The sequence below is a fragment of the Saccoglossus kowalevskii genome, chromosome 14, assembly GCF_978046115.1.
Source record: "Saccoglossus kowalevskii chromosome 14, keSacKowa6.1, whole genome shotgun sequence".
NCBI lineage: Eukaryota > Metazoa > Hemichordata > Enteropneusta > Harrimaniidae > Saccoglossus > Saccoglossus kowalevskii.
Window position 1 is genome coordinate 15,455,111 of NC_140654.1, and position 27,439 is coordinate 15,482,549.

A 27,439-nucleotide genomic window follows, 5' to 3' on the forward strand; every position below is an offset into this window, starting at 1 on the left:
GTTTGGGCTGCGTTGGTTATCTCTTCATTAATTAGAAACTCATTTCTCGAAACTCTTCACTGCCTGTCGGCGAGCTCATTGAAGAAGGTTGTTCTCCCTAAAAAAAGTGTTCACATGCTTACAGCGGCAGAATATGTGTCTATGGAATGATATTCTTCATACTACTAATTTAACATAAGGTATACAATAACTACACTGACTCTCTGCGCAATTGGTTTATATTGCATGCCCGTCACGTGGTTAATATATGACCGGATTATTGCAATATGCACCTTAATTTATGGTGTTTCGTCGATAATGATATCGTCTTAGTAATTCGTAAAAAAATATTATGTAGTTGAGTTAATCTAAATCGGTACTGTTCTATGTGAGTATTAGAAAACGTTTTATTTTCTGCTCTCTTCGTACATACATAAGATTCGGTCTGGAAATTCGGGTCTGTCCAATGACGGATTATGGCGATTATGCGTTGCATCCCATGAACACGTATGCTTACGGCACGAACAGTCGTAGCACTTGGTCGCCACTGCTGGCAGCGTCACGCGCAAAACGTCACGCGCACCTTATCATAGAGAGATAGAAAAAAATGTTGGATGATATGAATGTTCGTTGCAATACGATTTCAGCACCATTCATAAAATTACAATACAAGCATAGTCTACTGCCTCGCTTGATAAAAGCCATCGTTGGTTTTAAATTTCGCTTAAATTTGTAAAAACAGATCAATGATCATAAATGTGAACACGAGAAGGCAGGTGGAAACTACTGAGCCGCGTTTAGTAGTTATTTTATTGTGACAGGAATACTATTGTTACAGCGCCGTGTAATTGATCTACTCCCATATTTGCACAAATGTCGATTGTACCTTTTATGTCGAGTTACATTTATAAGGCCTAATCATGTTATTTGCATTGAACTCTCGGCACGTATCTGTGTCGCTTTTGTCAGTCATGTCATCTGTTATTGATCACTTTACAATGTGTGGGCGATACTGTGTCGAGACATCATATATAGCTCCGATACTTTTACGTGATCGAGAATATGTTATTATTACCAGAAAGAGCTTCGGGTTACGATGTCGTACGATTGGTTATTCGGCGGCCGTACAATAATCATTTTACCAGTCAGCAAAACACTTTTACCACTCCATCTCACCCGGTGAAAAGTGTTGAAACGAGTATGGAAGTAATTTCTATGGCTTAGTATGCCAATCAAAGGAAAATACATCACGCAATTACTAAAAACGAGCCATCAGTGGATAGAGGGAAACATCCATACGACATTTACACAGTTATTTGGAATAATTAGCAATTGTACTAATGAAAGGTAAACACATGCACAATATTATTATTTTTTTCAAGATTTGTGAGTATTTACTATGACCACATTACATAGGATGAAACAAAAACAAAACGTTAACAGTTCAAGTGGTGTATAAGTTTGACAGTCATGTCATTCTGAAAGATGTTCCGAACCGTTGGAGGATATTACTCATTTTATGGGATATCGAAAATCATTATTCGTCACTACATAGGTATAAAAATAGTACATATATGCTAGTGTGTTTTAAGAATTACCACCAGCGAGTCACGTGTGTCCAGGAAAGACAAGCCTCGATGAAGCTAAGGAAAATGTGTATAAAATAATTTAATTCAACTATTGGCCATATACTACTTTACTAATACAGGAAGTTCAGAGTGAATTAATTACGCTTTCATGGTCGTTGACAACGTTCAAGTGCATCACGCATATTTGTATATGTCCTAAAATTTGAATGTTATATCAAACTGGTACCACCAGAATAATTTAAATCGTCTTTGTTTCGTTTGCTTTAATAGTCTTGATATTCCAGATGGCGAACAAACTTATTGACCCAGTATTGTTATCTTTAATTAAAATGACGTGTGGTCATCGATGTATCTAACGGACTCAAACAAAATGCAATCATATTGGCAAAAATAGGCAAGCATTATATGAGTCCTCGTTTTGGGGAACACAAAAACACTGATTGGTTATTGTACAGCATTTACTCATGGATACAATATAGAACAGTGTCCAAATACAGATGTGTACTCATGAATATTCAAATCATAACTTCCAAATACAGACGTGTACTCATGAATATTCAAATCATAACTTCCAAATACAGATGTATACTCATGAATATTCAAATCATAACTTCCGAATAAAGATGTGTATGTGTGATCCAATGTAATATTGATTGTGTTACCTAAACGTCAGTTTTACATTTTTTCTGTGACGTTTTCACCTGATGTAAGAATTCGATCCCGTTGTAGTGTACGGATAGAAATTGTAGTACTATATCGACCCTTTGTCCTGCATAGTAAACATTACACTTACGACAATTCCAGATACTGGGCATGGTATTTTTCATATTTCGCCTTGAACATGTAATCTGTAATCTAGGGATAATTCCCTGGATTGAAGGGGCTGGAAATAATAAGTGAATATAATCCTCAGTAATGATATAAAATGTTGTTTAGGCCATAGAAAAACAAAAATCCTGGCGGAAAACTGATCATCTACATTGCGCATGTCAACAAATATTGGGATGGTGGGTAACCATTTTCGAAATTTGGCTATCCAGAAAGGTTGTTTGAGTCTGTAAATATTGCTCACCCACCCCTCCATCATCCATTAAACCAATCAAAAGATAACACGTCCATCGTATCAAAATAAAAATTAATAATAAAATTAATTCCAGCCTTGGAATCCACAGAACGAGTATAATGCGAACCAACACTGACATCACGTTTTATTCACAGATACGCATTGTCTATTTCTGATGACATTATTTGTTTTCTCGATCACGTTATTAACAAGCAAACCGCTCGTAAAGCAGTAATTGAAAACTCTGTCAACCGTTAATTCATGCATGCCTCATGTATTATGTAACCCTGGTGACGCGAAACAACATTCCGCGTGCCTGTACTTCGTGTATTAGTGGCTGAACAGTCGTATTTTAGGATGTTATCACGGGGGAATTCTTCTTTTCTGAGGGTCCTCCACACGTGCCAGGGGGAATCTCGTCTCGTCTCTCTATCGCGTCCCCTTGAGGTACGGGATCGGGAAAGTCACTTAAACTTTACAGTCAAATAGACGCACACAACAAAATACGTTTCAACTCTCGTCTTAGTCGGTCAGTCGAGCACTCTATAAGACACGGCGCCCTGGGGAAAAGTCCCCAAGACTATTGCAAGGTTGACTCAAGACTCGCCCAAGACTGCGTCAAGACTCGCCCAAAGACTTTCCAGGACTCCCTCTCTCCTGGTGTACTCGCCAAGACCAACTAAAAACAACTTTATCCACTTTCAAAACCTTAACCAATTACAAAGCAGTAAAAAGACTCTAGGGCGTAACCTTCAATCATACAGCTAATCACACTAAGTACTGAATACGTCATATCTTTTGATTAATCGTTCACTACATTAGTAATTGCGAATACCAACTGTCAGAAATAGTAGTCCGGATAGCGACGGTTATCTCGTAATTAGTTCTAAATCACTGAGTCGAGTTCCGTCCAGAACCTCAAATGGGCCGAAACGATGACAGACATAACACAGCCATTCACTCGTAATCAGCTAATTAAGTCGATCAACAGATACGTGCAAACAAATTCATCACAATATAATGAATTCTGCTTATATAAATAGCAGGCGATCCCATACGAGGCTGTGAGTGGACAACTGTTTAATGTAGCTTACGTGTAGATATACCTTGGCAAAGTCATGGCAACTATTCGTTGTTTTCGAAAACGTGTCTTTTCACGAAATAACTCTCGGACAACTCGTATAGTACACTTGCAGCTCAAAATATAAACATTACACATAATAAATATTACGCATGAAAATTCACGAAAATGGATGTATTATTATTATTATTATTATTATTATTATTATTATTATTATTATTATTATTATTATTATTATTATAGTTCATCTCGGATAAAAAGCGTTTATTTCACTTATCTGGGGTGTCAAAATATGCATATTGGTATTTGTTATTTAATGTCTATCAAGATATAGTTCGATATGTTCAGTGTAGTCACTTATGGCTTTTGTGTATGTCCAACCTGCTTATCCAAGTGATAACGGTGGATTGTGATAGTGTGTGTTTTCTACGGAAACCATATTCCGTGTGTGGGTCTTCGCAGCAGGAATATGCAATCATCTACACATCATGTGACATTGTGACAATTTATTGTCGACACCATAGTACGAGATCGTTTGTATTTCAGCTCAAAGGGGTACTTATAATTTTCAGCAATGGCAGATCCAACGTGCATAGATTTTCCAAATTTATCCGTATTGTTCATTTTTAGTCAGCCTAATGTTTAGTGGCCAGCATTGAAACAGTTTAGAATTATCGTGAAGTACCAAGCCGATATTTAAGTTTAATGTGCTTAAATACAGTTTTCATCTTGCAATTGAGACACCACAAGACCAGGTTTTAGATTATTTGAAACCAATGATACTTCGAGATGCATACTTGCTCATTTGTTAGCAGCGTACTCTGCCCCGGAATGTATCCAATTTAGGAGATGTAGTACATGAGTCACAAACATCCCAACGGAGTTCATTATTGCTGAACAGGTTACCGAGGGATGATATTGTGTCAGTTTCAAACGATATCAAGAAGTGAAAGTGAACATAGAGTAGCGCACCTGTTCCATTCAAGCTAGTAGACTATGGGGACTTAAGTCATGATTTCTTAGTGTAGTATTACAATGCAATACTCGTTTTAATCGTATGTGGTGATGTCATGGTGTTATACAAATACTTGAAAGATGCAATAAATGTGGGAACTTTGCAAAGAAGATAATGTCAACAACAGATCATAACCCCAGTTCGAGCCTTTTTCTAAGGACTGTGTCATAACATAGCTACAATTGATTGAAAGTTGGTGTCACTCTGGCATCGTTAGTCGTGTTTGCCCTTTCTTATCGGAAACAGCCTATGCACCTTCGAACCTCGCTCTATGAGGAGAGTACTTGAAGGTGAAATTTAGACGCATGAATGACTCGAGCTCGTCGAATAACTTCATTTCGCCTGAGCCTCTCCCGTTATTCAAATCAACGCCTCTTACCATATATCCCTGGTTTCGTCTGAATAAACATTAAGTCAACCAAATGAAACAAATTTGATATTTGTATTTCCATTTATTATCAAGTCAAGTGTCTTTCTGGCAACACGTCTCCTCCCCACCACGGTCGTTCACAGTATTATGAACCGGGAGCCATGGGGGGAACTAATAGAAAAAAATGGTCAGACACGCTACGGGTGAACGCTTCGCATATCCTTTTATGCGGAGTAATAATTACTTTGTAACACACTCACATTTCACTCTCATTGACAAAAGTTATCACATAGTGCGGGCCTAATTAGCCTGTATCAAAAAAGAATAATGGATCGGGCCATTGACGCTGCAGGTCGGCGTCTTTCTACACCGATCTGACGCATATCGCGCAAGGAATGTCGGGAGTTTGTTCGAAATCATGGATTGGCACGTATATTACGGATATATCAAATCGTTTCTGAAGGGCCTGTTTACTAAATAATGATAAATGAAACCCAGAAATATTGTAAGAACAAACTGGCTCCAAAATTGCGCAAATTTGCAATAACTTGTGCCTGGTTCGAAAGGCGTTCTACGAGTGATTTTATCGCGTCCTTGACGTTCTTTTTTCGAACTAGTTGAAACTGGAATTGACGCAAGTACTTTCGAACTTCAAACACAAATTTGATTATCGTTATCATGTGTTAGTTTCTGTTGTTTCGAAGATTGAATTATTTATGACAATAATATTTTACTCACTAAACACTATTTCACTAACTAATTAAAAAGCAACTTAAATTGGTAAAACATTCCGTGTATAAACACTAGAGTAAAGAGGCGGCGGAGCGTTATTTTAGCCAAAATCGGCTAGTAATGCGTCATATGACACAGGTCTGTGCTGGGACAGCGCTTCCTGTGACGACACAACGGGGTCGGGCGTATCACTATCCTTGTCATATCCCTGCCACAACCCCATCCCATCTGAAAGAACTTGAGTGTTTATTTTCTACCGGCGCTTGCCAGTTTTGATGCTTGCATCATAAAACGCATGCGTACATGTCCGTGTACGGATTCTCAGTTGCTGATAAACGCGAAATAATAAATATGTTAATTTGGGCCCGCAGAAAAAAATTGGAATGTCTGGATGGAATAATATATGGCGCAACTGCGTCTGCGCGTTTAGCTACTGGTACGATCTATCATTTCTTAGTACATTCGGCTCTACTCTGTTTACGTTTTCCACGAACGGTATCTACGGTGTGAGTCAAAAATAATGTGTTTAATTATATCAACATATCATAATGTCGGTGTGTATATCAGCAACAATGCTGAAAAAATGCGACGTTGTCCCTACTTCATGTTTATCTGGAGTCATGTTTGAGAAGGAGTCGTGACGCTGATCTAAATGAAACTAAAATAAAATTAATGTGTTTCTTTTGTGCTTGGCTACAATCGAAATCTATATTAAACAAATGACACGTGATTATTTACTTAATATTATTTATATTTATTGTAATCTATTTAATGGACGCATTTAATTAATTATCTAATATAAGTGGAAATGAAAGAAACAAACAATACTGCATCTTCCAATATGTTATTAATTGGTTTGGGAAACGCCGTGCTACAAAGTAATGGGAATACTCATTGTAGAACCTAGTGTGATATATTGACTTGGTGCTCAGACTGTGAAAGACGACAAAGATTATATTTAAACTACTAGTACCACTGCTTTGCATTGTAGTTTGGATTTCACTCGTAAGCTACTCAACATGAAAACGATGTATATATCGTTTATTATGATAATGTTACAATATTGAAAAAAAATTATATCAATTGCGCCATTGTACGATGTTCTGAGAACAGGAACTAAAGGATTAATTTAATTGAAAGAGAAGATCATCTTTTATCGGTTTAGGGCATTTTATTTTTCAAAATGCTGACAAATGTATAATGATTACTGTCTCGCTTCAGAGTCGAGCTCTCCATGAACAATAATGATAACGGGGCATATTCGATGACATTTTGAAACAATTTCCCTAAGCGTCCCTGGCCAAACAGAATAAAGTGTTTCATTCAAGTTTCAGTGAGCGTCAGTTTGGCCACTAACGACTGCATCACATAAAGAGAAACATTGTTTTTGTCTTTCTTAACACTCCGTTGTCTATGGATCATACACACTTGAGCTACGAAAGAGATTTGGCGGATAACACTTACATTGGAGAGATACTTGGTTTGACCAAAAGGAATACACATTAATTTGTTACATATAATAGTCCAGCTTTATTACTTAACCATCCAGCAACGGTAACTCCCGGCTGTTCCTTTTATTATAAAACCTCCCATACCTCCAATAAAACTGTAAGGCGTTGGCTGCGATCACGTGATTGCCAGGGGCCCGAAGAAGGTTCGAAAGATAAACTAACTGATAAACTAACCAACAAACACGTTACACCTACCCACTTAGAACTTGGCAAACATGTTTACCGATATTACTGAGACTGGTATTCACCTTAAGAACAACTATCAACAACAACAGGTTACTCGTATATCATGGGTGAACGGGACCTTATTATATCACGGCACTGCTCGTAAAAAAAACACGTTTTATGCGATTCAAGAATAGAATCGCTTACTTCGTATTATATGTGTTACGTAACGTGTGTGTAGTGCGATGCGATGGGACAATGTTATTTCACCTTTATTTTTTTACTAATTATCGTAATTATGCGATTTAATATCAAAATCACAGCAATGTTCATTATTTGGCATTTCAATTATTGTTCAACGGTGTAAAATTGTCGAAAGTGAAAATATACTAATTTGCCCATTTGAACTAATGATTGTTACATTATAGTATTCATACCATTGATGACACTATATATGTTGCTGATATTTGATTCACATCACTTTATTTAAAAAGTGTCAATTGCCCTTAAATGAAAAAAATCAAAATTGAGTTTGGATACATATATTTTTTTCTGATCTTTGCAATTTACAATAACCACTTCCTCTGGTTACAATATTTATATAGTGCTGCATTTGGAGACTCACAAAAAAAACTAGGCCGAATTTAATATTGCTAATAGTCACGCGACAGGATAATATTACGTAATATATTGTTTTTTTTTAATTTTTTAGTGAATGTAAAGGTCCAAAGCAACCGTCGCCAAGCCAGGGGCAATCTTCAACTCCTAGACCAATTAGCAACGACACCAAGTCCGACGGCAATGACACAGAAGTTACGACCGCGGCGACGATGTCAACCACTGAAAACCCAAAGTCAAAAGCAGCGAAAAATAAGAGGGACAGGTACATCGAGGAACATGAACGACTTTTGCGAGATGTCTTCGGTGAACCTAGTAACAGCGCAGTGCGCCCTCTCTTTGGTGGTGAGTATTATATCTGTCATGTCTGCCTCTCCGAGCGGCTCCTGCGACTGACAACGAACATGTTCGCCAGTCAAGATCCATTTATTCGGCCGAAGCCTCAATAATAACCCTCAAACGATTTGAAGATTTACTTCGGCTTATTTCCATAACCCAATCAGAACTCACGATAGAAACGACACGTTACTTGATAAAATTGAAATGGTGAAATATAGAAATGAACGTGTTGCTAGCTTTTTGCTCTGTGAACGAGCTTACTAGCTACCAAAAGAAAGCGATTAGTGTTGTATCTGTGGAAAATAATGTGTTTTTGTAACCACAGTCCTACAAGTCGATAGATATTGTTATGTCAAATCGATATTTTATCAGTTTCGACGGTTTTGTCAGTTTACTAACTAACTAACTAACACATATTTAGACATTCTATCGTCTTCATTCACTTGCCTACAAATTATTTTCAAGGTTGGAATAAGAAATTTTGGAAACGTGTCAACGAATATAGATCTGATTTTGACTCCGGGTGAATCAGCGCATAGCCTACCCGCCGCCATTGTTTTAATCTGTGATGAGCTCTACGACTCACACATTTATAATACAACAACGCTGATTGGTGGCGTCAGCTCCTTGGCGCGCCCAAACAAATGACTCAATCTGCCAGTGCCGTGAAATTTGTTTGAACACAAAATCAACTTCTCATCTTTCAGCAGTCAAAGCGAAGGCGTCTTCAAAGCGCGGGAATTGGGTTGTCAGCGGGGATAAGAACGGTCACTAAATACACAAACTCTCATTGGTAGACTTATTTGAAAACAACAATATGCAGAGGCGGTCTGCGCATGCGTCGGTTATTCTTTTTTTTTCAGACAAGACCCGTGCTCATATAAATAAAAAATAACACTACCGTTAGGTACCCGAAATTCTCGAACAAAAAAAAAACATGTTCTAAACATTTATTTTCAATTTTCAGTAGAAATATTAGATTTAATCCAGAATACATTATGAAAGTTGATGACTGAGCTTTTTATTCTGCTATCATTCTCCTACAGGTGAACCGATTAACGTGACGTGTGCCATCGAAGTGGTCGCCATAGACACGCTATCAGAAAGAACCATGGTGAGTTATAATGAACAACACAGTTTTTCTTGTTAGTAACCGAATAATCATAAAAAAAATGATGCGAATGCGCAAGCATCCTTATTTTTTGTACGTATTATTAATTCAAAGCGGATGTTCAATGTTATACCAGCGATTAAATTGTATCATGCGTGCTAAAGTACAACATGGCGCTGTAAACAGCAAAGCCCGCGATTATATTTACGAGAACCCACGATCCACACATATTAAAGTTTTATTGTCGAAAACACGTAGATGAAAGCCAAACCAATTTTGAATAACTTGGACAAAACTCAAGTCGTTGTGGCGTTCACGAACTGACATTCCTCGTCGTTTAGCGGTTATGGTATTATCTGTCTCCAGTACAATATATCCTGTCGTAGCTTGCTATTCGAGTTCATCTGAACACAACTAGGTAGTACGTAGTGTTCGGTTTCCAAAGTTAGCTCGGACGCAGAGGTAACATTAGTAAAATAATCGTATTATACAAATTCAAATGAAAGCCAACCTTAGGGCTAGACGGGAAATGACGCAAGATTCTAGAATGAATTCCTTAGTAAATCTGGAAATTTATTTTGTAATATAGTCAATCGTCGAATAGATATTCCCGGCGTCCGATTCCGGTAATGTTATAACTAAGATACTGGAAACTCGATCACAAATGCATGTTCGGAACTGTTAGATTATGTTCGGCTCATTGACAACGAGGATATTTTGCGAATACCTAAGATGTATGTTGCATTTATTGCAGATGGTTTTGAGAAACGTCTTGGATTCTGTCTTCCAAGCCCATTCATTTATGTACTAATGTACCTGAGTGTGCATGTGTGTAAATGTAATGTTTCCCATGTATGTCGGCATTGTTATATGTCCAGTATACTGGACGTGTCAGTGTTTTTTTTTTTTTTTTTTTTTCATTTGCAGTGCATATGTAATAATTAATTCAAATGTCAACGGCTTCAAACAACATTTTCCAAAAATAGAACTAAAGAACACACTTCAATGAGATGTATATTTCTAGTTGGACTCTGGGATTATTTATATAGCTTTGTTTGGTGTCTTAGGGTTGTTATGTGACATATTTTATGTTCTGAATGTGTGAGCATCGTGGGTCCAAACGTGTTTTTGCCTGGTTTCTCGAGTGGTTCTGATATCTTCGAAATTACTGCGGCCCGCTGTAAAACGAATCTTGTTGAATCCACGCACGTTGGGACATACTTCAATAGTGTTGGCAAATGAAATTTGAACACATGCAATTGAAATGATCAATAAGCTAGGTTGCAACATCGACTAGTACATAGTCGGGAGTTGGCTATTACAACGTATTACTGTATGTATTACGTATTTGACTTCAAAATATATTCTATATTTGACCGTTCGCTATAGTTTTCAGCGAGTGGAGAATCGATGTGGAGTCGACAAAAATGACGATTGCCTCCGTAAAACGCACGTCTTAGAGGTTGTATTATCGGGTATATTTTATTTGTAGATTTGGACGCATAAAGTAACATATTTCAGTTTACGGCCTAATTTACTGCGTATGTTAAAGACTTCAAATAATGTTACCAGAAAAAAACAACTTTGAAGTGCAATGGTCGCCGTGCTGCACGCGGTCGTATTTCGCGCAGACTTAACAATGTGCACTTGTTGTATACGTCGCATTGGATGGACCCGTATCGATCACGACGATGTGCATCGGCTGTGACGCTATAAGTGTCACGTATAAATTGACAAATAACGGGCATACTGTCGACGTTTACACCTACTGAACGAGCATTATTGAGCGAACTCGCGAGACAATAACCAACCGATGCAACTGCTATCGTATCACGTGATATATTGCCGCGGAGCCTCTTTTTCGTGTAACTGCTCCACTCTAGAAAATAGATGATACTTTCTCGTTGTTGTACGAAATATGACAATGATCAATTAATTAATATTGATCCATTCCCATGGGAAATTATGTTCATGGTGCTTATATATATGAAAACAAATTGGTTGGCTCGTTAACAATGTGGCGGCGTTTGATTGTCATCAAACTGCTTTTTTCTTGTGTTCAATGTCTGTAAATTATTAATTTTAATCATCATAACGATGCTTCGGGACATTCTTTGCTGAAAGGAAGGGGTAAAAACCATTCTGATTGGCAGGGCGTTGACTTTAAATTTGTATTTCTACTTTGCAAAATATATAAGGTACCATTCTCTGAACAATACATAACGCCATATTTAGTTAAATTTGTGAATGGTTAACAACAAAAACTGCAGCTTAGGAAATCGAACACCTTATTTTAAGCAAGATTTGTAAACAGTATTACAATGACTCAGTTAGTGGGCTTCGTTTATCAGTTACATTGTATATATGTCTATGTAAGGGGTCGCATAGTAATATCGAAATGAAATATTGTTTAGCTAAAACAACAATATTTTTTTATCTTTTTCTGGGGTGATGTTTTCATATTCGCAAATTGGAATGCAATTTTAATCAGAAGTTCAAGTTTTCGTCCAATGAATATATCGCGGAACTGACACCGTAGATTTAGTGTGGAATTTGTTGTTAGACGTTACCTCGTATCTTTGGCTGAAACTTGTTATAACCAAGAGACTAATAATATGAGACGGGATGAAAGAGGGCGCTCACCCCCTACACCTCAATAATTGAGCGGGCTTTTTTCTTTTCATAATCATTGTCTTAAAGTCGTTTCGTACTTTTAATTTCTGGTTATTGTTCTTTTTCTAAGTATTTTACACCGTATCTAATTGCAGTTCACGTATAAAAGAATGAAACGACGTAGCTTAGGTGTTGGCGTGCTTTACGATGACTTCAGTTTCAACTTTCGCGACTTTTACTTTGGCTACTGATCGATAAAGGTGTACTGGGACATAATAAACAAACAATTACCCAAGTGAAGTTCAATATTCAGTTTTAATAACCCGAAGATGATAATAATAAGTTTTATTCTCCGTCACGTGACCGCATTCTGACCAATCCAGGTCACATGTACATAGTAAGCAATGAGATACTCTTCACTTTGACTATACAGTCTCAAAGAAAGCGAAGCATACTCAGAATTGTTGATTTGTTTTATTCTGTTTTTGCATTTCCACGCGAAGTGTAAACCGTTTAATTTGATAGTTATAACGATTTATGAACGATGGATTACTGGTCCGCATGTTACCATGCTGAATATATATTAATATATATATATTAATCCTGTCTATATGTTTACGAATGCATGAATCTTTTGTTCAAAATCTGTAGGACTATTCTATTAGTTTGTCTCTGTACTTGGAATGGAATGATCCACGCTTGACGCATAACAGCAGTGGCGAGATAGTATTTCAGACTGTGGACATTATTGAGAAGGCCTGGCTTCCCGATGTGTATTTTGTTAACGAGAAGAACGGAATGTTTCACAACATAATCTCCGAAAATATTGCACTATATGTCCATAAAAACGGTGATGTCATCTACAGTATGAGGTAGGCGCGTGTGCATAAATCGCTCTCGTGTTTTAGCACGCTGAATTTTGATTTTTGTAAATAATATTATTAATATTTTGTCAAAATAGTTTCAAATGCATGAATGTCACATGATTTAGTAAACGCACACACAACTCGACCTGACGCAAGGCGCATGCGTAGTTAATTCGATCATTGAAACCAACAACAGCGATAACTCATACATTTACGTATTCATTTCATTTCATAGAAAATACCCAAACGGCACGAAAAGCCATCCACGTCGTTTATTACATGTCTTACTAGCATCCGGGTCTTGAAATATTAATTGTTATATCGTTTCCTTAGGTTGGGCTTGACGCTGACATGCTACATGCAATTGAATTATTTTCCTATGGACCGACAGGAGTGCCCAATAACGATGAGAAGTTGTGAGTTGTTTTTTTTCTTTTTATTATCACCATTGATCATCATGATGTTGGTGGTCTTCAAATTAAATGTCATATGAATGTAAAAGCTTACGCGAAAAGAAATCGATAATTCCAGTAATATAATTCAAATAGATGTATACATAATACATTGCTATTATCAATTTTTACTCCAAAGAACCGCTGCTAGTGGGAACATATTCTAATCGATAAATTACAATTGATGTTTCAACTTTGACACGTGATTTAAAATAACAGTTTTTAATTATGTTTTGTAATATGTTTTTTTTTTATTATTATATTTATCAGAAAGCAACAAGTTGCAACTTTTTTTTGCTCGCATAAAGCCGTCTTCTATCCTCGGGGGCGGACATCCGGGCATTATCACCGCCTGGCAACCCGCGGCGGTGAAAACAAAGGCCCAAAACTCGCAGAAAACAGTACTTTGGGATGATTGTTTAGAGTCCCCTGAACAGTGCAACAAGATTAGCCCTACGTGTGTAACATATATAAATTTGGTTGTTCGGGATTACTTCAAAGTTGAGTTTGTGTTGTTTTCTCGAATTTTCACCGGCTCGACCGGCGTTCCACAGCAGCGCGCACATAGCCCATAGAAATGCATGGTACAGTGGTGCGCGTCTTAGCAACGTGGAACGTCTGTGACGTAGCTCCGCCCCCGAGGATATATACAAAACGAACGGATGACCAGATTTCTCCAACTTTTACAAAATGGTTTATTTTATGCTATGGTTTTCAAAACTCATATACAAATATGTAATATTAAATATGCAATATGATAGAGAATGTGTAATTTTCAAAAAAATTATTTGATACTTGATGTTTCTTGTAGCGAACATCTCGCAATAATCGTCCTATGCATTGACACGCAGATCGCCGCAAATGCTGAATAGCGCCACCTATGAAACAATGGAATTCTCTAACACGCATGCGCCCAGTGCGCAATCACTGTGAATGCGAATCAATGGTTTTGATTCTTCACACGATTTGGTATACAGTATGGAGTATAGAACAACAATTGTAATAAATGTACGCTTTCTTTAACAGGTGAATTAATTACAAAATGTTGTGTTCATTTCAAATGTATCTTTCGTGTAATGTTGTACATTTCCTTTCTCAGACGCTTACAATAACAGAAACATACAACTAAAGTGGAAACACAGCGGTGGCGACCATGACGGTATGGAGTACAACGAACATATTAAAATGCCTCAATTTAACGTGATAAATATAACCACGAGCAGCGAAGAAAGCCAGCTCAGACTGGGTAGGGTTAATGTGACTGTTTCCACATTGTCAGTAAAATACGACGTAGACGTACTTGCATGATCGGGACAACTACGGTAGTACAAATACCAGTGCCACCTAATATACGAGGGTAAAGTGGGGTTCACAATGGCCAAACACGGTTATGTGTTGAAAAATAACGATGCATTTCAAAACGCATTTGACACAAGAAGTAAGCGGGTAGTTAACCTGAGTTATTTTATATGTTTTAACATTGACAGTAACTGGGAATAATGTATTATTATTTTTGTAGTACGCAATGTTTTACATTGCTTCGGTATTTTAAATACAATAAACTGATAATATTCATGTATGCCAACTCCTTTCCATTAATACAACAAACACGAACGCGAAATAAAATGTTTATTTTTTTAACCAATAAGTTAAAAAACTGTAAACTAAGCCACGAATAGTAAGTGCGCGATTTTTTGGATGAAATCTATGGCTGATGCTAGTCCCTTACCAATAAACAATATGATATATATTATTATGTGTTACACCGTGCGCTCTGTGTTTGGACGTTTTCTTTTTTAATAATAATAACACTCAGAAATGGATGAGTATTTCAATTATTGAAACGTTATTGGGAGTGCCGTCTTTGACCTACTCTCATATTATCGGCCTCGTGGTCACCAAGAAGCCTCGGATCCGGTGCCAGTTTGGAATCGAACATCGTAGCATATAACGATTTTTGCTAAGACATTTAATCAGCACAATTCACTTATTAGTATACACATATGCTAATTTACCCATATGTTTTGTTTTTTAGGTAATTTCTCGACACTGATGGCGCGCTTCACATTGGAACGCGTCATGGGGTTCTACATCGTACACACGTTCCTGCCATCGTTCCTGCTCGTCATGTTGTCGTGGATCACTTTCTGGCTGCACGTCGATGCCACCCCCGCCAGGGCTTCTCTTGGGATCACTACCGTGCTCACTGTCACAACGCAAGTGTCGGCATCTCGGTTCACGTTACCCGAAGTCTCTTACCCTACGGTGAGTCAGGATTACTTTTCAATGCGGAAATCGCTATTCACTGACAACAAAACGGCGTTAGCTGCGCATTCCATTGGAATGCGCTGCGTAACTGCGCAAACAACCCTGGGACAAGAAACCAGTCCAAATATACGTAGTTTATACGTATGGTGGCGCTAGGATGAGACATCAAGATGTAAAGGAAAGGTTATCCCATGTTGTCGATAGTGGTGCTCTTTATATTGAATTGGCGTTCTTTTCCACACTTTGGATTAAAGGACGATGGTCGTCTCACAGCCAATGTTTCATGTAATCAGACAATCTGATTTACACGCGTTGTGTACATCGCTATGAGTCCCATATAATCGAGAGAAAAAAAAACGCGACACGACGACCACCACCCATTAAAGGGTTGCAGCTGTCACGCCTCGTCCTGTTCGATATGGGACTCAAAGCGACGTATAGGCGTGTAAAATACATTGTTTATTTACATGAAATTCGAACACGTGCTGCGCGACGACCACCGTGCTTTAAATTTACTTACACGAAGACGTTCACATTGTGATGTGTTTATTCAATTTGCTTTTCTATATAGGCACTGGATATTTGGTTTTCTGGCTGTCTCATGTTTGTATTCAGCGCACTGTTGGAGTTTGCGTTGGTCAACTACATATATCTACTGGATATAAGAGTTCGACCATCGAAGCAAACCGGAACGAAGTCCGTCTACGCGACAACGGTAAGCTTATGTCAACAATGCGACTGACGTGTTCATTTTGACCGTATATAATTGACTGTGATTGCACTTACTCCATGCCCGAGAAAGTCATCTTCAGAGCACGTTTATTGCTCTAAATACCATAGTTAGATAGAACAGCGGAACATATTAAGTCTACTACGCCGTAACCTTTGTTTATACATGACTTGCTATGGAGTAGAGAAATTCCTTTTCAGAAATACAACTTACGGCCGACTGTTGTACTTTGTGATACACATTTAGTGAAAATCTATGACAGGAATTATCCGTATCGTACGGAAGCTGATAATAAAGAAATTAGACACACTATGAACAAATGTCGACATTTTAAAAGCACTACAAATTTATAATATTCAATTTGCAATCAAATGAATGACGAAAAGCAACTAAAAATCGGGGTGCCCGGGTTTACAGCGTAAAAGTTGGTTGGCGACAAAAAGTGCATTACAAAAAATTACAATTGAAGTTGAGGCCCAGAATTAAAAAGTTAGTTCCGATATCCGACTTTTTACGTCGTAAAGAATATTTTAGCAAAGCTTTTGGTAACTATTGCTCTAAATGTGTTAGCCGCGACCAGCCTTGGGGGCCCTGGACAATTAAAGGAAACATCAATCCAAACAACATAATGACCTCTAAAGAAAAAGCTCCACAAATGTAGGAGAATGCAATTTACAGTTTTTAATATCACTTTTCATTTTCTATATATTCAACTTTTCATCAGTATTATGTTGTCAGCCATCTTGATTTTCAAGCAAATGATTATGGGTAAAGTATGACATCATAGAATCTGTTGTAAGACATTGAGAAAATGATTTCATCTATAACTTCAAAGGTTGAACTGCAAATTGGCTGAAAGTTTAGAAATTGGTAGCATACATATACTGGTACCATCCATGTTTATAAAATAGTTGTCATGGAAACTTTTCAGTTTTATGTTTTTCTACCAAATGCTCAATTTTCTTATATTGTATACAATTTACCAATGTGAGTAGGTTATATAGGTGATATATTACATGTTGACCACAAAAAGGGGACAAAAAGTGTCAATCTATATTTCACGACTAAAATATCGATTTTTATTTTTTTAACGTTGTTAGCAATATCTTCCCTTTATGTGTATTTTTAACATTCTAATTTCCATTGCTATAATTATATACATGACTAATATGCACAACGACAATTTGACCTAATTCGCATCAGTATTTCTCAGGGTACAGATGAAATAATTTTCTAAATTTTTGACAACAGATTCTATGATGTCATACTTTACCCACAATCCTTTGCTTGAGAATCAAGATGGCTGACTATATAATACTGATATAAAGTTGAATATCTAGAGAATGAAAAGTGATATAAAAAAACTGTAAATTGCATTCTCCTACATTTGTTGAGCTTTTTCTTTATGGTCATTATGTTGTTTGGATTGATGTTGCCTTTAAGACACGCACACATGTGTGTGTGGGGGTGGTGGCGAATGCGCTATACTAACAAAAATCTCATAATGTCGTTTTTAACCTTTGTTACATTACTTGCGTTGGGGTTTGGTGAATGTTACACGATTATATCACGCTTCATGTGCACAATAATCAGCGGTCACTACAGTTCGAATTTCGTGTAAAAAAGCAATTTATTTTACACGCGTGGTATACGTCGCGTCGTTGTCAATAAAATGCAAAAACTACATTACTTACTTGTTTTGTTTTATTCAGGAACCTTCTTCGATGGATGTCAGCAATAATTCATTTGTTCCAGGCGAATACAAACCCAAAACAGACATATTTGCTGTAAAGTACGATTCATCCAGTGCGGCCACCAAGAACGGCATAGCCAACAATGCTGGTGAAACATTCAAGCCGTACGTTCAATACGCGCAACGAATTGACCGGATATCTAGAGTGGTATTTCCACTTCTGTTCACGTTTTTCAACGTTTTATTCTGGTCTATTTATCTGCACGAACCTACAAACTGAACAAGGGTGCAATTTACCAAAGTGACGGCTAATTTGGCTGCCAACTGGATTTTAAAAAAAAGGAGCGATTATTTTTCACCAATTGAAATCGTCATATCCTGGTGACAGTCGGCGTCAGTTTGCTTGTCTAAAAATTCACAAAAGCCTATAAGCGATCGTAGTTGCTATTTGCATATTTTTTTCTAATTGTTTCTTAAACATGTATTGCGAGGGCTCACTTCAGGTAGTTGTTCGATGTAACAATGAAATTGTCTACATTACATACGTGAGCTGCTTGTTTTGATAGGTACAATAACAATGGATTATTATAAATCATAGTCCGATTTGCCCAGTATAGAGAGTATCAAACAGCAATAATAAAAAAAAATGTTTTTGTCCATATTTCATTTTTAGAGAAATGAACTGTCCGTGATTGCTGATTCCATCTTTCTCGTAGGGATTTTGGATAGAGAATATGTGTTATGCTTGTGAAACAGGAGAAATGAGACGATTCAAACTGTAAAAAAATAACCAAAAAACGGTCAAAAATTACGTAAATTCGCCCGAAAAATAGGCGCACAGTATATCTATAGAGGGACTGCGCAATATGTAAGCTGACTTTGAATTTCCGATATGTTTTAATACGAACCTATCACTCGAAACACCGTGGCTTATGTTGTTCCCAGTATTAACCTGCGTGTCTATTTTGATTTTCTCTGTGATTTTAGGATTTGGATTAACTAGAGGATTCTTTCGCGAGCTAAGCACGGAGCCTCTTTCCCTTGTTATGTTTTTTTTCTGTTCTTCCCTTACAATTCTGGCCATAATTTGTTCAAAACTATTGCCCGGTAATTTATCAACTGCAAGTGCTGGCCCACCTATATAATATCCTGGCCAGTTCTTTTAGGTTCTGGCTGTGGGAACACACCAATCACACGACAGCGGTCATAACGTTGTCTGACGTGCCTATCACAGTGACACCTTACACGGTTATTCATTTAAGGTAGAGATGCAGTTTATTTGTGAATTTCAATCAAAAATATTGTTTTGTTTTTTTTTTTCGTTTTTTATATAGATTTTTATCTAAAGAACATTCCGTGAAAATTTGACCAATGAATTCTTATTAGAACACCGTTAAAATTGCTGGTTATTTTCTAGTTAAAAATGAAAAACACTCACACGTGGCAATGTTTATGTCCAGTTGCCTAATTTGCATGCGTAAGCAAATAACGGGACCTTTGATTGACAATATGCAAATCGAGATTGTTCTCAAATCAGTTCTCACTCGCTAGCAAACCAAACATTAGAAATATCTGCCACCAAAATAAGCTATGGCAGTAAATAACAAAACATCATTTCTAACGCCACGTGTCCACATTCACAGCGTGTATACAGAGGGCACAGTAAGCTTTCTGTCCCCGGTCGTATACCATGTATCAACTCAGATTCAACATATCTTGGCGAGAGGCCCAGAATGGTGCTATCAGGGGGTTCTATTGCTGCAATCCTGTGACATTTCTAATAAATTATGGTTTCTGTAACCAAAACAAGCATGTGGAATTAATTATTCAAATGAATCCAATGTGCTATAATAACACAGTTACATTGTTAGTTGGAATTTTCATTGTACCAATCGAGTGATTATTTAGAATGTTTGAGATGCATTTTCATATTATACAAGCTTTACCCACCGTTTTATACACTTTTTCGTAGATCACGTATTTCTCGCTAACACAATTGTAATGTGCCACTTGGTGTAAAAATGAACGTACAACCTATCATGAAGTGTGACAATTTTATGTCGTATTGATGCACACCCACCTCACAATGAGATCGTTCTGAGTTGAGGGATTGCAATTTTACATGTAACATTTTGTATTCATTGTCATTTATTGACGATGGCTTTTTCAGGTTTGGACTTTATTGAATACGTTATATTTTGGTTTTTTAATCGATTTTTGTGATATGTATATCATAATATTGAAGAATTGTTTATATATTTGTTGGCACATAATCAATAAATTGTAATTATGTCTTAATAAAGCTGTCATTTTTTTTATCACATAACGAAGAAACGCCTCTACACAGCAGCACATTATTTGTGATGGCTCTACAACGACTTTCGCACTTCACAACCCTGTATGTTTATGTATAGTATATGATGGAAGTGCAATAGCTCAGACATTGACCGCAAGTACACTATCCGGCTTGAAACACTTCGACGAGGCACCTAAAGCATTTTTGTACGAAGATCTGAAATTCTAATGATTTGAATAATTTTCTTTGACTGTATTGTTTATTTTTTATTTTCACATTGAATCTATCTAGAGAGAAATAGCATTCTGGACGCACGCTATTCAAACGCAATTGGTACTGACTAATCACATTGCACTGACCATGCCGATAGCAATGTGTACATGTGCTTTTTTTAAATTGTTCTCAAAACCTTTACATTTACAGAAACGATGACTTCACTATCTGTTTATGCGCAGAAAGCGCTGAAAATTCTAATTGTTGCGCATGTCATTATTCGTTTGCATGAAAAACACTGAAGTATCGGCAGCTCATAGTACCTTGCAGCGCGTTACCTCGATTTCCTGTCGTCCAACGGCTCAAATGGGTTATTCCAATTTAATAGAAGAGTGACGTCAATCTCAAAGCATTTCTCCCTCTCCATTCGTTATCTGCACGCAAAAATAACTCACGCCCACCTACGCCTTGCCATCCCATAATACTATACCGTCATTAAGGTAGCAACAGGGGTGACATGTGTTAAATATTGTAATTCATACATTCTCTAAAATTTCTCTAAAAGCATGCTTCTATAACAACCCATGTATCATCTGAAAGCTTATGATCGAATATGATAGTGCATATATCGTAATAATGTTTGTCTAAAGAATTACTTGGCGGTCTATGTATATTTTATTTTATGTGAGTTGCACAGGACGTTGATTGTGACTGATTCGCCTATATTCAAACCTTCTATGATATATAGGTAGTTATAGTTGCGTACTTAATTTTAATCTATGTTGCTACCTTAAAACTGAGAAGAGGCGACAACACATGAAAGGTTTATAAATATCTAATTAACTAATAAATAGTTTTTTTTAACAAAGATTCTAGTAGAACATTTGGTGACATGAAAAAGTATATGAGCACGAATGGGGAGAGGCATATCAGGAATAAATAAACTTATATAATGCGGATTAACTTAGGGCTGTAAGTTAGTAACTCAAAAAGATTGTTAAATGACTCGTGAAATTGATTCTACGCTGATGAGTGATGATTAATCTCGTTTGAATAATTATGTCAATCGCATGTCCATCCTAAATTTGGTTGATTAATTAGGAAATTTAATTATCCATGTCATTTGAACGTTTCTAGTCACACATGAAATAAATAATAAAAGAACCGCAATGTTATTTGTTTAATTAATTACAACATTCAACTTAACTTATTACTAGCCTCAGGAGTTTAGGTTATGATCGAGTTCTGTTTCGGTCAGTACATAGACCTTTCCAATAAAGTCTCAATATCTCAAAATAATAGTCTTATCTGTAGTATTGCTGGCACAGACTGGCCCATTAGAGTTTCGTCCATGGCACGTCAACACTCCAGTAGCAGCTACAGTACTCTGGATCTGAATACTTCATTTCATAGTAATGTAACATTGAATATGCAAGATTTCATTTTCATTTATAGCTACTTTTTCGTCTGTTGTTGGATCGAAAAATCACGATTTCATCACAGGTTTTTCTTTCTTCACATATCATATCTGTTTTACCAAGTGCTTTGTCGTAGTCACGAGTTGACCTAATAATGGCCGGGTAAAAAGGATGAATGAAACACAATCTGAGATTAGTAGATTTGTTATCAGTCTTTTGGCGAATCGATATTAAAGCATAGTTTACTGTCAATTGTATGTAATTTGTTATCAAGTTCAAGTTTGAAGACACCAATTGATTTACCAGATGATGTATGAATTATACCAAGAATTGTTGCAGTCCGGGTAACTGAATGCAATAAATAATGATGCATAGACAATTCTAGTTAAGCCTAAATCATTTCTATCTATATATTTAATTTTATCGTGAATATATGAAGCCACCACACATCTTGGGGCGTTGATTTTGTTTTTGTGTCAAAGGTAGACGCTTATCATATATATAATTCTCCGATATACCAATTATTGAATAATCAGTAGTAAGAAGTAAACTTTTCAAATCATCACATTAACAATTAAACTGTTAATATTGTGTTGACAAATATAAAAATCATTGTTTATCTGAGGTAAATATTAAACTAATTAATATATAGCCTGTGACAAACTATTATCGGTGACCGGTGAATTTTAATTCTCAAATCTATGGGGATTAAATCTTAAGTGATCATAATCAAGATTTATATAATCCTCGTGATAGACGACTAGCTGTTGCTTTACATGCCAATTGCTTATTATTCTCGGGCCGTACTATGTCACAGAAGGTTCAACGCTGCTAGGACGCAACCCACTGTTAGCATGTATTTCTACGGGCTCTGCACAACCTACTAAGTGTGGAACGCCGGTCGAAGAGCCAATGAAAACAGCACAAACTCAACTTCTAAGTAATCAAGAACAGCCAAGTTTATATACGTTGCACATGAAGGGGTAATCTTGTTACACTGTTCAGAGGGGAGTCTCTACAACTATTATAAAGTGCCGCCGTCTTCTGAGATTTTTCGGCTTTTATTTGTAAGTATATCGCAACAACTTTTAGGCTGACTAGTTTATGTCATTTTGGTTCAATTCAGATATTCATTTCCTAAGAAATCTGTAAACAAAAGAATACGCAATAACTGTGACACAAATTCAAAATATAACACACAGGGGGGAAACTTCATCCAACAAATTATGACACTACTTTCTTCAAAGAACAAAAATATACAGTTCACATATATACTCTCAAGCAAAGATCCTGGCATAATTATAGAACTTGCCAAATATATTTTCGTATATCTGGTTATTATTTCAAAACTCTTTTTGCTGTACTTATTCTATGTAAATCTTTTTACACGGAGGTAATAAAGTTATTATTATTATTCTTGCATTGGATCGCTTCATTTTTTTCAGCAAGGTTATGTTTAGTTATTAGTCATGCAATACAAACAACCGTGTGCCTTTTAGTACTACCCGATTAGATTTCATCAATGCGTGTTTATTGCATTCCTAGAATGCAACAACTTTTGTATACACAAATGCAAATCGCGAATCAACTGGTTTAAATTAGAAATAAATTGTGTAATTAAACTGTTTCACCCGTAATGGAAGTGTTATGTTGTCAGCTGTTTGCCAAAATTCCAAATGAAATGACGTCAGATACCTGCATAACACGGACCAATAGTTAAAAATTACCAGTGTGGCGCAACGAACCAAATAAATCAGTTGTGTAAATAAACACTGTATCTTACACATGTTGTATACGTCGTGTGGGACCCATAAACAACCATGGCGTGAAAAGTCTGAGCCAATTACCTGTCAACTCCAATTTAGTTGATCAACAAAAAAATTTAATTTGTAAAATGTTATGCGACCCTGAAAATATTTTCTCAATGGCTTGTAAAATTAATTCCACGTTGGCGAATAAATTACTCATTTTGAAAATAAAAAAGTAAATTGCGTGCAGTGTCCACGCGAAATTTAGTTGATTAAAAAGAAAATATCAAGGTTGTATGTTGTAGAATTTTACCGACGCGTGAAATGTTTAAATACAAAAAAAAATAGATTATATTTACTGGGACGATTCAAGACAGGTCGAGTGATACTGATGGTTTGTGTCCGTCAACTAGTAAAAACTGCGTTGTTTAGCAATATCAGTATGGACCTTCCTTTGCATGTACCAGCATGTACAAGCATAACATGCAATTATAAATAGAACTGGCTTTAAATAGGAGGAAAGATATAGTCACGTGATTCGGACGTTGCTGTGGACCTTCATTTCGGTGACCCGGTTAATTAAACAACTTCAGAAATACGAGACGTACGAACAAAAACAAAACACTAAACTTGAGTTAAATTCAATGAGTTGACATTTTGTCATCAAAATGACGATGCAAAGAATTGAAGTTAGACAGCGAAATGCAAATTGCGTGTTACTGTGAATACATGCGTTTGCCCTTTGAATAAGAACACACGCAAACGGGAGCTCTCTAGGCGCAAGTTTTGTAATATCCGATGTCGGTCATTGGCTTTCGAGCTCTATAATATTCAGAGATGATTATCATGCAAATGTGAGTATTGACTCCACATGTTAATTTTGCTTATTTCATGAAACTATGACAATGAAATGCACACGACTTGGTCACACATACCCGCGCCTGTTGTTACCAATAATCTAAATCCTATGTCATTTGTACTGCCGCTTCAAAACCTTTATAAGTTTTCTCTCACCAGACTATGAGTTAAATTTGACACACTGATCACATATTGCAAAACCTATTTTAGAAAAACAAATACTCTTAGAAATTCAATAGTGTCCAAATTAATAAGTTAATTGAATAGTTTTATGGAAATCAATGTGCAATAGTACGAAACATAAAGCACCGTGGGTAGTTTGTATCGCGGATTTGCAGGATTTTTACAGCATATTCCATTCAAAACTATCTGCATGTGACACGTTCACTGGTTGACAAGACTGGTTGCTTTGATAGCACAATTTGCGTCAAATGTTTTTTTTTATCTTGGGGCTGGTTTGTATATTTCACAACATGCGCCCTCGTGAAATGAAACATGTTTTATATATAACCCGGCACACTGCGCCCTCACGAGAGAGCATCGTGTATGTATCTATGCTGACATTAATTTATCGTCAGACATTCTGCCATTTATATGTCTATACTGTCATGGTTGTGTGAGCGTAAACGGCTTCGCTACTAACGAATTTCGAGGTAGGCTACTGCATCTATCATCCTACCTTGGATGGTCAGTTGAAACTGTCACGTGTGTGTCTTCTTCTCGCCAATCGTGCGATTTAACGGGAACGTTTAGGTCCCTGTTACAGTAAGTTGGGAGCATTCTTTACGCGTCTTCAATAGAAGCACGAGACGATAAACCTCAACAGACTGTCCTGCATAACAACAATCATCTGAACTCAGCCAGGAACATAAATAAGCAATAGCACAGAGAGAATATGTCTGCGGTCCGTGTTTTGCTGTTTGTCAGGTAGGAGATTCACTTTGCTCGTCCATCGTTTCCATGCGTGACTCACTCGCCGCGGAACCCAAAACACCGACAATAGCTGGCTGTCATGAGGGATGGCGTAGTGGTGGGTCGGTTTTAATCCAACCAGGGAATAGATTGACATTTTTAATTGCTTTATAGATTTAAACGCGTTAAACATAGACCATATCAGCCAGATGTTTTTATTTTACAATAACCTTTAGTTGTTATTAAAATAGATGTTACATTTGCCCGCATATTACGTAAATGTAAGACAATAGACATTTGACTTACTATGCTAATAGTCTATTAGGAAGGGCGCTCGACACTCAATTGACGGCGTTTGTTTCACGGCGGGGATATAGAGAATTGGTTCATAATACTAGCGTTGAATATGTAGATTTTCTGGACATGAACGTCATGGTTAATGACCAATCTGTATTAAAACAAGGGACAGGCCAATTGCACTTTTGTTATTTTTTTTTATTATTATTTTTTTGTGCCAGGCGATAGTTTCGGACATTGTATGTCACTTCTGTCTCTCCTAACTTTTTTTTGTATGTGCAAATTGCAAGTGATAGTGCTGATACACAGTGTATTTTTGCCACAGAAGTCATATTCATAATTAATACGACATGGCAGGGCTGTGTGGCCATCTCCCTATCAAATGGCAATTTGAATACGCTATCCTAGCGTCAACCAGGCTCGGTCGAACATAAGCACTTGCTGACTTTAACCAAGGCTCCCCAAAGTCGTATTCGTTAGTGGATGCCAATTGTTAATATAATCGTTGATTTCACCGTTTCTAGGTTTTTCCCAAATGTCTGTCACACCTTCAGTAATCTCAGTGACAGTCGAAGTCAATTCTAGATTCCTTGAAATACGTTACGGATCGAAGTGAGTGTTGTGTGCACGTTGTTATAAACATATTGCACATATACTGCCGTGCATGGAAGGTTAATTCGAGAGCGGGTATGTAGCAACAATTTGTGAGCGGTTAGCACGACGTGTGTATGTATCCCGTTGAGAAAAAATTGTCGCGGTGTTTTCAAATGATTCGGAAAACTATTAGACTCAGTGTCGAGAATAACAATGTAATTGACAGCTTATTAGCGGCACGTGCACCTGCTGATACTTGATACGATCAGACCGCGCATGCGTTGAAGATCTGGTATAACTAATCGCATCCCAGGTGTCGGCTGTATTCTGGAAAACTCGTTAACATACCCAAGCGCACTACCCCCCATCCCCAACCTTTTGCAGACGCGCTTTCTCATTGGACATACCTATATTGCTGTTACTATGGCGTGCCGTTATTTCGCGGGGGGGGTGGTTAAAATTCTTTAAAACAGTGTTCACTGAGTTGCCGATCCTTCATGTTTGTCTACACCAAATTTGTGCCCGTTTCCAGCGAAAGTTGCCTGTAGGCATGAACTACAAATGTTGGCAAGGAACATTCCAATACCAAATACCCGTGACGGTTGCTGACTTGAAACGAAACTGCTTCACTATATTCTGCCATTCTTGCAAATCATAATATTTACGACGTGTAATTGTGTTACTGCGCATGTCTAATTTTAGTTCAAATCCCGACAATGAAGTTTTGTGTGTGTGTGTGTTTGTTTTGTTTTTGCACAGCGATTTCGTCTACCAACAGGTTTCTTTTTCTCAAACATATTTAAAATAATTCTGCATGTAGAATGGCATGCTATAATTTGTTTGTGAATCATATACGATTCGTGTAAGGAATCCCGTCACATCGTCATTTCGTTCGTGATAATTATCGT

General features: G+C 37.0%; 1 protein-coding gene across 1 annotated transcript; it reads left to right on the forward strand.

Moving 5' to 3' along the window:
* Positions 1–8,201: 8,201 nt before the first annotated feature.
* LOC102809740 (glycine receptor subunit alphaZ1-like) lies at positions 8,202–20,497 on the forward strand. Its single transcript, XM_085507487.1, has 8 exons — positions 8,202–8,468; positions 9,509–9,576; positions 12,838–13,058; positions 13,386–13,468; positions 14,604–14,750; positions 15,540–15,769; positions 16,344–16,487; positions 18,215–20,497. Exons 1-8 carry the CDS (start codon positions 8,336–8,338, stop codon positions 18,473–18,475), a joined length of 1,287 nt encoding a protein of 428 aa, XP_085363613.1. The 5' UTR covers positions 8,202–8,335; the 3' UTR covers positions 18,476–20,497.
* Positions 20,498–27,439: the final 6,942 nt, after the last annotated feature.

What these genes read in the sequence shown, in the direction of transcription:
- LOC102809740 (XM_085507487.1), top strand. Translation starts at nt 8,336, where the DNA reads ATGTCAACCACTGAAAACCCAAAGTCAAAAGCAGCGAAAAATAAGAGG. An exon ending in AGTGCGCCCTCTCTTTGGTG is followed by an intron (nt 8,469 to 9,508) that starts GTGAGTATTATA and finishes ATTCTCCTACAG; the next exon opens with GTGAACCGATTAACGTGACG. An exon ending in CGCTATCAGAAAGAACCATG is followed by an intron (nt 9,577 to 12,837) that starts GTGAGTTATAAT and finishes CAAAATCTGTAG; the next exon opens with GACTATTCTATTAGTTTGTC.